The sequence below is a fragment of the Mauremys mutica genome, chromosome 4, assembly GCF_020497125.1.
Source record: "Mauremys mutica isolate MM-2020 ecotype Southern chromosome 4, ASM2049712v1, whole genome shotgun sequence".
NCBI lineage: Eukaryota > Metazoa > Chordata > Testudines > Geoemydidae > Mauremys > Mauremys mutica.
In genome coordinates this window covers 138,642,256-138,656,812 of record NC_059075.1, presented here as the reverse complement: position 1 = coordinate 138,656,812, position 14,557 = coordinate 138,642,256, and the positions used below count along the sequence as shown (strand labels likewise).

Sequence of the window (14,557 nt, the reverse complement as noted above, 5' to 3'; positions counted from 1 at the left end):
CCAGGCCTCTTTAGTACGTCTGAGCCCTGACCCAGGGGGAGCAATGCCAGCTATGGTTCCGAGAGCAGCTGCCTCCCTGACTGTGACTCGTGTGGCCCCTGTTGTGCCCCGATGCCAGCAGGCCAAGTGCGCGGCTCTTCCTTGCAGGCAGAAGAGCAGGCTCTCAAACTCTTCTTGCCTTTGTCTTCTGCTCTTTCCTGCTGCAGCCCCTCTCCTGCTCTGAACAGCCGCCACATTTCCACGTGTCCTGCAGGACCCTGCTCTGGTGCACGGTGACGTTTGTGTTACCGCGTCACGCTGGCTCAGTGTTCTGGAGGCGTCTAGTTTGCAGAGAGGTGGGTTGCTTAGTCTCTAGCCCCCACGTCAGAATCAGGGCTCCCCGGCCAACATCGGGGTGGGTAGCGAGAAAGAGGCTCTATCGGGATTAGCTCTTGGTTCAGCTCTGCATGTGCGGTGAAGCACAGAGGGCATCCTACCACTACAACCCCCCAGCCGGTTACCGCTGACTAGAACAACTCCTCCTCCTCCTTGAATCCAGCCTCTGCAGCTCTTGGCCCTGGTGCCCTTGCTCCTAAGAAGCAAGCGGAGATCTGGCCGGGAAATGACATTGCCAAGTACCGGCTGGCACGCTGCGCCTGCTGCCGAGGCTGTCGTCTCGGTGCCAAGGTTCCTTGCCTCCAGCTGATGGTGGGAACAAGCTTTCCCCTCCGTGTTGTGCCAGGTGGGAGCAGAAGCCAGCTGCGATTCTGCCAGAGGCAAAGGCTGAGTGGTGAAGCTAATGTCGGTGCAGGCCAGACTTGGTTTGCTCCTCCACTTGGGGAAACAAATCCCTTTGTTTCATCCTTGTTGTTTGGAGCATGTAAGGGATGTGAGGTCTTTTGTGGGGGTGGGGTGGGGTGGAGGAGCGGGGCTGGCTGGCTTGGCTCCGTCCAGCCACGCACTAAGCATGCAGCCCCCTCTGCGTGGCTGGGATCAGAGCTTAGCTCTTCTGGGACAAAGGCGGAGTGCACCGCTTCCTCCATCCCCCACCTTCCCAGCAGTGGTGCTGGCCCAGGGCTGGGGCCTTGGCGGGGAATCGAGACTGTGCAGAAAGTCACCGGAATGCCAAACTTTCCCATCTCCCTCCATGTCCACAGCAGGGCCACAAGAGGACCAGGGCACAGAGAGAGCAATGACCCGGCCTATCTGCCTCCCTCTGACGCTCCAGCCCTGTCCGTGCCAGCTGGGTCTCCTTGTGCTGCCTACTGACATGCCATGACCTTGATCTGACTAGTGTGGAGAAATTAGCATGGCTTCCGGCCCATAGGGGGTCAGTTAGAGCTTGGTGCATGGGGGGGGGAATGACACACTGCCCTTTAAACTGTTCAACTCCCTGCTGGCCTCCTTGGGGTCCCTTCGGCATACACGTGTGATGGGATCCCACGACCCATCTGGCTTGCTTTCTATTCCCCTCTTGCTCTGCTCCTTCCTAGGCGTAGGAGGCCACCTGTAGAGTGGCAGCGGAGAGGCCTTCTCAAAGGAATCGCTTGGGACGTGGTCACTGTGCTGGCTCTGCAGGACAGCAGCCTGGAATGGCTTCCGCAGGCTGCATATTCCTCATTAAGGCTCCCCGGCCAGTTCCTTTCACCATTAGGAAGCAAAACTTTCCTGTTGGGGGATTAAAATCTTGTTGCTACTGACTACAGCCAGGTTATGTTAATCCTGACCTGAGGGCAGGAATTTAAGATCCAGCTTCATACTGAGCTAAAATACCTGTGGGGTATGTGCTGATTGTCCCTGTAGTTGCATTCCCCCCCCCCCCCCCGGTGTTGAACTGGCCAGACTGCAGAAATTCCTGAGAATGCTCCTTAAACCCAGGCTCCGTTAGTGTCTGAAGACTTTTTTTCGGGCATGGATGCTCTTCCTTCCTGAAGAGAATGGTCCTGTATCCTTCTACCCACATGCCATGTGCCCTGGTAACTTGAGGCCTGGGGACAGATTTCAAATGAGTCAAATGCCATGAGAGGAGGGTTGTTGCCCTGGAGCCATGGCCACAGTCCGACTTGGGCAGCTGTTCTCTTTTACTAAATTGACCTGGCCGACTCAGTTGGCTACGTTGTTTTTCTTCCCTTCCTGTCCTGAACAGTTTAGAGTTGCCGTGCTCCACCCCAGAAGTGGCTGCATTTCAGTAGTGGATGAAGTGCTTTGTCAGAGCCTCTGCAATCGCTGGTTTGGAAGATGCTATGGAAATGTTCAAGAAGTGGCAGGGACTGGGCAGTGGGGAAAGAATGCTGATTTGAGCTGCTTGACCATGATTTCTCTCTGGCACAGAAACTGGAGGGAAGGAAACTGCCACCACATCCCTTCTAGCTGTTAACAGCCTTGCTTGTGCTTTAGGGAACCCTTTTCACACTTCAGAGTGGCAGCCATGTTAGTCTGTATCAGCAAAAACAACGAGGCGTCCTTGTGGCATCGAGACTAACAAATGTATTTGGGCGTAAGCCTTTGTGGGCTAGAACCCACTTCATCGGCTGTTCTGCTGGATCTGCATAGGCTCGTGGCTTGAACCAGGGGCTAGCAGTCAGGACGCCTGGGTTCTGTTTCTGACACTCGGTCACTATAACCTTTGGTTTGTCATTTCTCCTCTCTGTGCATCAGTTTCTGTTATTAAATTGGGCCCCACAATCCTTGCTCTGCATCTCTAGGGAGTGCTGTGATACTTAGTGTCTCTAAATCGCATAGAGACCTGCAAGGGACAGGTTGGCAGGGCCTTCTGCAGTAACTCTGCTCAAATGTTGCAAAACAGCAAAGTTGTCTGCTGCCAGATTACAGCAACTTTCAGTCTGTTCTGTTTAAGCTGATTAGTGTCTTTTGTAGCCATCCTGGTGCCAAAAGACCCCCATGTGCTGTGGCTGCTTCCCAGCACTCACCAGGCTTCCACGGAGCATTGGCTTTGTTTACCTAACGTTATTTAAAAGGGAAAACGCTCATTGCCATCACCCTGGCCTTCCTTATCAGAGCTTAGGGTCCGATCTGATAGCAGAGCTGGGGTATTGAGCCCTTTGGCCAGCTGCAGGAACAGCATGACCCAGATGGGTGTGAGCCAGAATTGGTAGCGAGACGTGGTATTAGGAGCTTCGTTGGGAAAGCATCTGCAATGTCTCTCTCCCCATTCCAGCGTGTGCTAAAGGGGAAATGGAGGAGGTTCTGCCACGGTCCCAGATTCACTGGCAAAGTCTTTGTAGACCCTGGTCTCCAGAGCATGTGGCAAACCCTAAATCCTTGCTCTGCCCTTGTGGCATACGTGTTAACCCGGCTTCTGCAGCTAGGAGAATGGAGGCAATTAAGGGGGACTGGAGTGTGGCTCTGGGCTTAGAAATGGCGCATTCCTGCCACCCCTGTTCTGTGCTCAGAGCAGTAGGCCAAGACAGCTGATGCCCAGCTCCTCCTTCACTTATCTGTCAGCCGTTGGGTGCAGGATTCTCTTTTGTCTGCAAGAATTGAGGACCTTGGGAACCCCGAAAGCAATAGAGGAAGCCCTCTTGACTCTGCAGCTCATTCCCTTCTCAGCTGGAGGTGGGAGGTGATTGGCCACCTTGCTCTTGTCCGCATCCTGCTGCTCTGTTCCTGTTGCCTGGCTGACCTGTGGGGCTGTTAGGAATGTCACGAGCCGTCACGAATGGCGATGGAATGCTCATTTTTTCTCCTCTTGAACCACCCTCCTGGAGAGCTTGGGTCTCGAATTGTTCTCCCTTGCCCCACGACAAATGTACCGCCACTGTGAACAAGTTTCCTGAGCGCTAGCCATCTGAGAGGGGTTCAGTCTAACCGATACCATGCTCTCTTCCTACAGGCTAACATCGGGCACATAGACACACCCAAGGAGCTCTGGAGGATGATAATGGGGAACATGGCTCTGATTCAGGTAAACTGGGGGAAATGAGGCTGGCTTTGGGGGCTGTGCAGCAGTGACACTGGAAGGAGAGTTTAAATACTGATGCTGAGTGTCTGGTGGAAAAGCAAATGGTGACTTCTTGTGCCGCAATTAATCCTTCCTAAAAGTTTCCCCCACTGGTATATTGCGGTCTCTTCCTCCTCCCAGCTAATCCAGGTGGAAGTGGGACTGGTTTCTCTCTCTTCCCAACCCGTGTCTGGTTTAACTCCTCGTGTGTGCTAGGTTCAAGCTACAGTGGTTGGTTTCCTGGCTTCGATTGCTGCCGTGATATTTGGCTGGATCCCAGATGGGCACTTCAGCATTGGCCACGCCATCCTGCTCTGTGCCAGTAGCGTTGCCACGGCCTTCATAGCTTCACTCGTGCTGGGTAAGCCTAAACCCTCGGTCACACTCGCTCAGTCTGAGCAGCGGTGTCCTTCGGCTCACGCCACTTCTTCCTCTGGGCCTAGGAATGATCATGATTGGAGTCATCGTTGGATCCAGAAAGATAGGGATCAACCCGGATAACGTGGCCACGCCCATTGCTGCCAGCCTGGGGGACCTCATCACCTTGGCGCTGCTTTCAGGGATCAGCTGGGGCCTCTACATAGAGCTGGGTGAGACGTGAGAGATGCATATCCCCTCCTAACGTGCGCTGCAGCATTTCCCTGGCATCTTGCCCTCCATTCCAGCTACTTAATGCCTGATCTTGAGGCTGCCTCTCTAAGGCATATTCAGAGATGACTGGGGCCCGGTGGGGGGTGGGGGGGGGGAGGGGTTGAGAAACAGTAATGTAAAGGATCTTCATAGACCACACAGGTGTGGAGAGGCTTGGGGGTGCTCTGGGTGCACCCTACTGTCAGACAGGCAAGGGGTGCTTTTTGGCAACTGCCAGAAGCTAGAAAGCATCCTTGGCGTAAGGCTTGGGAGGGTCCCTAGTAGCAGAGCTGTGGCTTTCTCCTTGGCTGGGACATGTCTTCAACGACGTTCCAAGGAGAGGGCAGGCGTGGCTGCTAGGTTTCGCCCAGCAGGTGAAGGCTGGACGGGGTGAGAGGCTGGAAATCAGGCTTTTCCTAGAGGGCACGTCGTCAGCAGCGGTAAGAGCTGATCCAGAGAGGGCAGCCTTGACAATAGCATACCTCCTGAAGGTGGGGTGGCCATGTCTGGCTCTCGCAGACTCCCAGGGCCTGAGGTCAGAGGGGAAATGGGACCAGGTCTGCTCTCCAACACTGCTGTTGAGTAGTGACCCCATGGCATGCTGGCGGGAGGACTCGTTGACCTGTTGCTTCTCTTTTCAGAGGACAAAGCGTACGTGAATCCTTTGGTGTGTGCCTTCTTCATAGCCCTGCTACCGCTCTGGATCATCATTGCCAAGAGGAATCCAGTAACCCGGGAGGTGCTGTACTCTGGGTGGGAGCCAGTCATCATTGCCATGGCTATTAGCAGGTAGGAAGGCATGAAATTACTGTTTTGCCCCAGCCCTGCCAGAAAGGGACACCCTGGCTTCCCTTCAGGCGCTTGCCCGAATGGTGCACGCTGTGCATAAGAAACGGAGATGGTGGAACCCAACTCCTTCAAATGTTAAAGTTCAGATCTACAGCCCAGGCCCCTCTCTAGGAATAGAGCAACAATGGCACATCCCTCCAGCATAAGTGGGCTAATTCTGCTCCTAAACCTATGGAACTGTTGGAGGAGAGCTGAGGCAGGATTTCACCCGCTGTATGTCAAACAGATTTTAACGTGCACCAAACAAGTATCTCCTAAAACAGGGCCCTCAAGTACCTGTTTGTTTGCTGTCATCTTAGCATCTAAGGGTCCCACCTGGGATTAGGGCCACACCAAGCTGGGCACTCTACACCCATAATGAGACAGTCCCTGTCCCAAAGAGTGGGGGGAAGAAAGTATTGTTATCCCTGTTCTACACGGGGGGAGCTGAGAGACAGAGAGATCTAGTGACTTGCCCACAATCACAGAGAGAGTCTGCGGCACAGCCAGAAATTTAACCCAGACCTCCTGAGTCCAAGGCTAGCGCCTTCACCACAAGAGCCGTCTCTGGGAAGTGACTGCCGCAGACAGGTTTGTTACAACAAAAGGCTCTTTCTGCACTAGGTACACAAGGATTTACAATCTCTGTTCCTATTGGGGAATTTTGTCTGACTGAAACTTACAAACCAGCTGGTGTGATGTGTGCCAAAATGCAGCTTGCATCGTGGGAAAGCACCCCCTACCTGACTCTGCGGCTCCTGCCAAAACTGTCTTTTACTGTGACACGCTAGTAACCCTTTTCCCTCGAGGCTGTGATATTATGCACCAGCTTTAAGAGGCCTCAGAGTTGCAATGGTGCAACTGCTGCCATTGTGTAAATGGGTATAGATGCCTGTGAAGTGTGCACAGTTGCAGTAACCAGCCTCACAAACAGTGGGCACTGCTTCTCATGCCTACATAAGTATGACCATCATAATTGCTTGGGAGTCTCTGGATGTTCTGAGTGGTCATTTTCTCTTGGGCATCAACTCCTTCAATGTCTTCCCTTGCAGTGTTGGAGGGTTAATATTGGACAAAACTGTGTCGGATCCAAACTTTGCAGGGATAGCTGTCTTTACGCCGGTGATTAATGGTGAGTTCCCTTCTGCTCTGCCAATGAGCCTCTCAGCAGTCCCTGCCAGACAGTGGGTAGAATCTTCAAAAGCGCCCAAGGCCCATTTTCAAAAGTGATTTAGGAGATTGCATCTGTAGATGTCAGTGGGATTTTGGCTCCTAGGCTTGAGACAGGGTGTTGGAGCAACTCGGCTGCTCCTCCTGGTGATAGATTAACATGAGAGAAGCATCTCAAGTGATCTACCTTTGAGTTGATACTTCAGCAAAGATGCACCTATGCACGTAAGTGTCTTTGAATATTTTATCCAATCTGATGCCCCTTCCCTATTCCTTGAGCTTGGGTCTGAAACTTCTAGTGCCTTAGGCTCCTTTGCTAATAGAACTGTGGGTCTGCTCATTATCTGTATGTCGCACACTTTTTAAAAAATGCTATGAATCTCTTGGGCTTGTGGCAATGAGTTCCGCAGGTTATGCGCTATGTTTCAAACAAAATTCTTAGCAGTTTTCAACTTACGGCCCTGACTGGCCCATTGTTTTTGTGCCCCGCGCACTGCACTTAAGGCTCTACAATAATGCAGTTGCAGCAGGGGTTGTAAAGGGGGGTTGTGGAGCAGTGTCCTTTCTCTCTGTCTCTCTGGCTTTTTGCATCCTGCAAAAGTGGAATGTGGGCCAGAAATCCTGTCGTAGGGCTGACAGCTTGATTGTAACTGAAGCAGTTGCAGCTGCTTTCTGACAACACATCAAAAGAATTCTGCCTGTGAGGAGCAAGAGAGGACTTGTTCACCTGCTGCTCTGACTGTTCCGGAGGCATGAAAAGGGTTGAAGTGCAAAGGTCAATAGAGTTTAACTTGGCTCCTGAAGTCTCAAGTGCACCCAAGTGCTGCGGGAGTTGAGTTACGCACCCGCTCTCACTGCTCCATTTCTGGTCTGCAGGTGTCGGTGGCAACCTGGTGGCTGTCCAGGCTAGTCGCATCTCCACTTACCTCCACATGAGCGGAATCCCTGGCGAGAGCTCAGGGCTGGCCCCACGCAAGTGCCCCACCCCCTGCAGCACATTCTTCAGCTCAGGTATCTGTTCCTTCTACCCAACGCCATGCGCTGGGGCTTTCTGAGCTAGGGGACTTCCAGTTCACTTCACCCGCATTGTGAAATGGCTTGACGATTAGCTGGCTCAGCTTGCACTGAGGGAGGGGTCACTAAGCAGCAAGGAAGGGAAATGGGAGCTGAGATCTGCTGGGAGGCAGAAAGACCAGGTGCTGGCCTGGCCTTTGCTCTTGCTTACAGAGACAGTGTCAGTGATGTTTTGGTGAGGTGGAGCGTCCCCGCTGGGTTAGGAAAAGAAGGCCGCCTTAGTGGCAGGTGTGCCTCTGACTCCCCAGCACTGGAATAACTTCTTCCCCGCCACCTTCTAAATTCTCACAAAGTGCTTTTGGGCTGCAGAAGCTCCTAGCCAGTGGCTCGGCTTGGCCTGCCAGTATAACTGAAGCTCCAGAAAAGGTTCCTGTTAATAGAGGCTCCATAATGTTTCCATTATTTAGCTGCAGACCCAGACATTTCAAGTGAGGATGGACGTGGGGGTGGGGTGGAACGTTGCAGTGGGAATCCTGACTTGCATTTCATGCCGTGCATGTGCTGAGATTTATTCTCTACCATGCCTGGGGCAGCCCGTAGCCTGGGAATGAACTGGGCTGGCCTCTGGGGGCAAGGCAGCCCCCAGAAGAGTGGCCTCGTGCCGCTGAGCCCAGTGCTTTATGGTCTCGGATGTCAGCATTATCTGTTACAATGTGTGTTGGGAGACGTCCGGTGTGGCTGTGCTGGACAGAGGGTTGGAAAAATGAGCCCCAAAAGGGGGCAGGTACAGCCCTTGGGAGCACCAAGCACCTTGCTTTAGTTGCTCTTATGAATTCCCCTTAGTAAATTCAGCCTTCCAGTGAATTACGGAAAGCTGCGTACTGAGCAGCTGCTGAAAGGTGCCACTGCTGTGGCCACTGGGATCTGGGTAGAGCCTCTTCGTTTGCCTGTCCCTTTTGACCCTGTCTGTGCTAGGCGCAGAAGTGCGTCATCTCTAACTGATCCCAGTACGGGTGGGTCTCTAAGCCAGTGTTCAGAGCTCCGGGGCATTTCTGTTACGCTCCTTGCATTTAGCACATAGAGGTATGGATCCAATACGCTGTGGCCGGTGATCGACTAAAACGTAGTCTGCTGATTAGTGGACATATCCATGCTGGAACCCAGGGAGCTGGCTGCAGAGTTCCATTATCTGTTTAAATCCTGAGCGCCATCCTCTTAATTTCCCTCCAGATGTGAATTCCCGCTCTGCCCGTGTGCTCTTTCTCCTGGTGGTTCCTGGGCACTTGGTTTTCCTCTACACCATCAGCTCCATGCAAGGCGGGCACACCACGCTCACCCTGATCTTTGTAGTCTTCTACATGACAGCTGCACTTCTCCAGGTAAGAGCTGGCTTTGCCTGACCCGTCTCCTCTGAATGAATTGTTGCACGGACTGTGATCCCCGTGCTAGAATAACGGACACAAACGCACCACCTGTAGTAGAAAACTGGCCAACTGCTGCAAAGGGGTCACCTCCCATGCTCCTAAACACAGGGTTTGTCTCATTAAGAGTCGCAGAGAAAACGGTTTCCGCACCAGTTCAGTGGGACCCATTGGCAGCTGCTCCTCAGTGTAGACAGACCTCAGAAGTGGGATGGAGTGAGGCACTTTCTCCTCAGTAAGGGGAATCTGCACGGCACAGAGCTATAAGTACAGATGACATGATTCTTGCACCTGGGACAAATACAAAATATCCCTTTATTATTTGCATTTAGTATAAGGCCTGCTAGCCCCAGTCACGGTGCAGGACCCCATTGTGCTCGGCGCTGTATAGCCGCAGCACAAAGACTATCCCTATCCCAGGGAGCTTACACAAAATACCCCTTCCCTTCACTAGAGAGGGCATGAAATAGGCATCTCCTGGCCCCGAGCTAGCACTCCTCTTGCATCCCAAATGCCCCTCAGAGAACAGAGAAGTCTGGGATGCGCAGCGTGCTCCTTGCTGTTCCGAACACTGCACTGCACACACGACCCTCCCTCGGGAGGGGGCGAGATCAAGCCACGTGTGACAGACGCCAGTCACCTCACTTAACGCGTGACTGAGAGGCGTTTGGATACTACGGTGCTGCAGGCGGCCAAAGAACCTTTGTAGCTGGAACAGTCAGATGGGGCTGGCTGGTTCAGGGTGCCTCTCTCTATCCTCATCTGTTGTTACGTTCCTCCCTACAGCGCCTACCCTGCAGGGAACCCACTATCTCACAAATGGTTGTCACAGGAGTAGAATTACAATTCCCATAGAACAGAGCAGCACGTCGTAAACTGAGGCGCTTCCGTCTGCTTCGGCAGCCCTGTGAAGATGAGTGCATTAGACTCCCTTCCGTGCTCAGGGCACTCGTTCTGCTTACCTGCTGCTTTCCGTAGCTTTGCAGCCTACACTTGGCTTTTAAAATCCTCAGGAGCAGGATCTCGCTTCCTTGGCTGGAAAGAGCCATGAGCCCCTAGTGGGGCTGTAGCGGTGTTCAAACGGCTTGGCAGAGAAAACAGGATGTGACGTGAGCAGTGTCTCCCGTGACTCGTAGGGCTCTTCCTCCCTTCCCGGGCCTTTCCCACATACGCGAAATCTGGCTGGGCTGCCAGCATTGGGCTCCCATGCTCCTAACCGATTCTGTGTAAAATAACAATCAGTGCTTGAGGTGAGGAGTGTGCACTCAGGGATGTAAGGGGGGATTTTTGGCACTTCAGGGAACTTAGGCAGCCAATATGTCCCTCCCCTCCTACACAGGCAGACAGAGGGGAGACTGTGGCCAAGGAGTTATCCTACTAAACACAGCCACCTCCTGGTGCTTGTGGAAGTTGTTGCTGGTTTTAGCATCCCCCTAAAATCAACAACCGAGCTGAGCTCCAGGAAATGAGTCAGAGCATCCACAAGAAAGAGAAACAGCGCGCGCTAGACAAGGCTGCTAGTCTGTCGCGAGCCCCTGCTATGTGCTGGACATGTGAAGGGAAGTCCATTAGCAACCACTTTCTAAAATCCCTGGTGCTCTTCCCCCTGCAGAGAGTGAGGTGCATTGTGGGAAGCTACAGGCCTGTGAGCAGAGTGGGGGCTCGTGGGTAATTAAATGGATTGTAGTGAAGGAGGAAACCTTGGCCTAATCCTTCCAGCCCTCACTCCGGTCACAAGTTGATGGCTTTAAATGTCTGTACCTGATCTGCTAGATGCATTTGTGAGCATTTCTCCTGCTTAGGACTCAGTGTGAACCACTGACTTGGGATACCCTCAGTGTTGTCCTAGAGCAAAGGTGAGAACATGACCATCATGTCACTGCTCGGAGATGCTCTCCTGCCCCCAGGAAGCCAGGATTGTGCTGCTCCAACTCTGCTCCCCTTTCGCTGGGCTTTCTGCTCGCCTCTGAGGCACCCTGGTGTGAACTGTGGATTGTATCCTGCCTCTACTTCCCTGGCTCTGTGTCCACTTGCTCCTCTCTCTTTTTGGTTAGAGTTGTGACTTGAGCTGCAAAACTTGGATCTGGGTCAGAGCCTCTTCATTTTGGAGGCTTTCAGCCCACATGCAGTGAACTCTCTCGTACACCTAAAATAAACTAATGGTGATGCATTGGGCATAGAGCGGTAAGGGGAGATTTTCAAAGGCACATAGGGGAATTAAAAACCCAGCTCGCATCTTCTTGTGCCCCCTAAATGCTCCCTTGCAGGCATGCCCCTCTCCACCCACAATCTGAAATGTACCCACAATCAAATCTTTGGTTTTCCCTTACTTGAGGATGTTCCTCTTAACAACAAGCCCCATCTCTTACTTCTCTGAGCTATTCCTTAGGCCTGAATGGGATTAATAGGGGCTAGCACTTCGATCAGGCTGAATTGCAAGTGCCTGAATATAGAGGAACTTGGAAAGCTTTGTCCTGGGGAAGAAAGGGCCGTGAAAGTCTGGATTAGTAGCTAATATGGCTCTTTCCTCTTGTCTGTTTTCCAGGTTCTCATTCTACTCTACATTGCCGACTGGATGGTGCATTGGATGTGGGGTAGGGGTCTGGATCCTGACAACTTTTCCATCCCTTACTTGACGGCACTGGGTGACCTGCTTGGGACGGGTCTCTTGGCTCTCAGTTTCCACATTCTCTGGCTCATCGGTGACCGGGACACGGACGTGGGAGACTAGCTCCCCCCATCATCCCCTTCTTTCCTCCTTCCCGTCCTTCTGTCTCTCTTGGGACTTCAGCTTTGATCCTGGATTCTCATTATTTTCAATGGGAATTTTATGTGCTTTATATTTCAAGCCCAGTTTGTACAGAAAAATCTAGTTTTAGGAAGGACAAAAAAAAAGTGTAAGAGACAATCACCAAGTGCAATTTTATAGCAGTAGCATCTGAACCAAGGTTCTATTGGAAATGTTGATTGAGTAGTCGGATCATAAAGGAAACCCGCACCCCTCACTAGAGGTGAAGGGTCACTCCTTTGGTTCATAAGCATTCAATGTTCAAGATAAGATTCAGGCACCTCCCAGGAGGGGAACACCCTATAAACTAGGATCAGGAACATCCCCAGATCCTCCCCCAAAGCCCCACGTTATGCCTGGATTCTAAATCAAAGAAGATTCTGGTTAGAGAACTAGCTTGAGTGTGCTAGAAAGATCCCTTTTAGACATCCACTCCCACCCCCAGATGCTTATAAGGAACGTTCACCCGGTTTATTTGAGGCTTTAAAACATAACCCTAACGTTGCTGGATTTTTAATTGTATGTAGGGCTTTAGTTTTCCCCTTTAACAACAACCAAAAAAAAAAGTCTGAAATGCATTCCTCGTTCCAGAACACACACCCTGCACTCTTGTAGTGGCTCTTATTTTCTGATACTGGGTCGGCTTCTCTGTCTCTCCCACAAGCTCCTTAAAACAATGCTGTTTTTCTCCTTTTTGGCTTTTCCCAGAGAGCTGGGTATTACGTTCAACAAGTGTGAAGTGATACTCGATGTGTTGTGTAGATTTTGACCTTCTTCGATCCTAAGTGAGGCTCAGTTTCAGGGGGTGATGGTTGCTGCTCAGTATATTGGCACTCTACCACAGCCACATAAGTATGGCCGTCTTGACTCTCTTGGGAGGGAGTGGTTTGCTTGGAAGACCACCCCACCTTGCCCTTACCGTGGGCCAAGCAAGACCGCAACAGCCCGGCCAAGTGTATCTGTCATGACCAGCAATAGACTCATGCTGCAAAATTCCAGTCTGGAACTGGCTCAGAGCTTTCCCTGCAGTTCAGAGCTAGAGACCTGATTTAAGGCCAGGCATGTTGACAGATTTGAAACTAAAAGGGGAGTTCCATCGTGGGCTGCCAAAAAATACAGGAACCTATATAGATGTCTAAACCAAACCACATTTAGTTTCTTGCGTGCCAAAAAGATAAGATCTGAGGGACCACTGTCTAAAGGTACTTGTAGAAGAATCGTTTCCTGTTTCACACTGAGGGATGCCTCTTTTTTATGGCCTTAACTGTACAGGGTATTTGGGAGACCTGGCTTAAATAAAGACTGCCTTAAATCACAGAATTGCAGTTCTTAATAGAGTGCTGTCTCGCAGACCCTGCGCTAGTAGGGAGTGTGTTTCCAGAGGGCTTTCATTCCTAGGTTAGAAAGCCTCAGAACTGCTCTCTTCAAATGTCACTTGTGATTGTAGCTCTGAAATTCACATCTCTTCACCCCAGCGACTTCTCACGAATCTAACTTGTCCAGGGCGTCTGTCGAAATTTTGCTGCACTGAAGTCTCAATTTCTTGGAGACCTTCTCCTGCACCCCAATGTTAACAGATGCAAAAAACTGTTCACTTGCTTCCATGCCCAGTATTGAGGGATACATTTGAGATTTCCCTTCCCTAACACTTAAGCTTTTAGTAGACCCCTTCCTACTATTTTATATGCCTCTTCAGTTCCCTAAGTAAAGACTTGTGCCAGTGAAAGAGACAAACCCTCCATGGTCTCAGCTGAAAAACTGAGGGAGGAAGAGGTGATTGTTTTAAGAGCCATAGTTCTACTTGGGTGAGGTACCTAAATTTTTACCAGGTTGAGGGAAGGGAGGATGGGCAGAGAGAGTAAGAACTTAATTTATATTTAAATTTTAAAAAGCTTTGAAGGACAACTCTTTTTTTTTTCTCCTCCCCCTTCACCAATTGAACATGAATGCATGTGTACTTTAGATCTGGCTGCAAATGAAGAGAATATTGGGTTCCTCTTTGTATGAAAATTAAAAAAAGACTGTCTTAAATATTTATAGTTGATATAACTGAATTGACAAATGTCAACTTAACTGATTTTAAATTATATTTGGTAAAATAAAGATGGCATTTATTTATGTGGATTGTGGCCTACTTTTTTCCTTCAAGTCATCATTTGTGAACACCGCTCACCCTGTCCATTAGTTGAAAACTGATTTTGTTCACACTGCTACTAATTCTACCCTGATGTATCTTCAGTGGAGATAGTTACACTTTTCTGTAAACAGGAAGTGAGAGAGAAATCTAGTTCATAGGCTATTGCTAGCCAAGGTTACAGGTTTGATGCTGACACGTACAGTCTTGTCTGATAAGGAATTGGCCATTGAATAACACTAGTATATGCTCTCTTTCGACATAAAACTAGAATAGATCGCCTTTGGTATGAATTGGTTGTGAGGCAAATTAGTGTAGTTGTGGAAAAGCAGCTCAATCACCGAGAAAGCGCCCTCCAGAGTGATATAAGCTTTGTGTGCCGGATTGGGCACAGACAAAATCCCTAAAAGTTGGGAAAAGGGAAATGTAAGATTAATATTGAGGAAGATTTCCTCTGCGTGGGAGACTTTTTTTAGAGTGGTGTAGTCTCCCAAGTGAAGTGGTGGGAACCCCATTGTCTGAGGCACTTAAAACCAGACTCCACCCTAGAAAATTCAGGGAACATCTTTGTGTTAGTAGAGAACTGAACTGGATAGTCCAGTCTTAACACTTCATTCTATGAGAGTCTCCAA

At 50.7% G+C, this 14,557-nt stretch overlaps 1 protein-coding gene across 1 annotated transcript in view; it reads left to right on the top strand.

Annotated features, from left to right (window-relative positions):
* The window catches only part of SLC41A1 (solute carrier family 41 member 1), a 32,447-nt gene extending 18,538 nt beyond the window's left edge, over window positions 1–13,909 (top strand). Inside the window, exons 4-11 of the mRNA XM_045014750.1 lie at window positions 3,833–3,904; window positions 4,157–4,301; window positions 4,384–4,530; window positions 5,212–5,359; window positions 6,451–6,530; window positions 7,445–7,579; window positions 8,813–8,961; window positions 11,549–13,909. Of these exons, the coding sequence (XP_044870685.1) occupies window positions 3,833–3,904; window positions 4,157–4,301; window positions 4,384–4,530; window positions 5,212–5,359; window positions 6,451–6,530; window positions 7,445–7,579; window positions 8,813–8,961; window positions 11,549–11,734 (1,062 nt within the window). The 3' untranslated portion in view covers window positions 11,735–13,909. The remainder of the gene's footprint in view (window positions 1–3,832; window positions 3,905–4,156; window positions 4,302–4,383; window positions 4,531–5,211; window positions 5,360–6,450; window positions 6,531–7,444; window positions 7,580–8,812; window positions 8,962–11,548) is intronic.
* The last annotated feature ends 648 nt before the right edge of the window (window positions 13,910–14,557 follow it).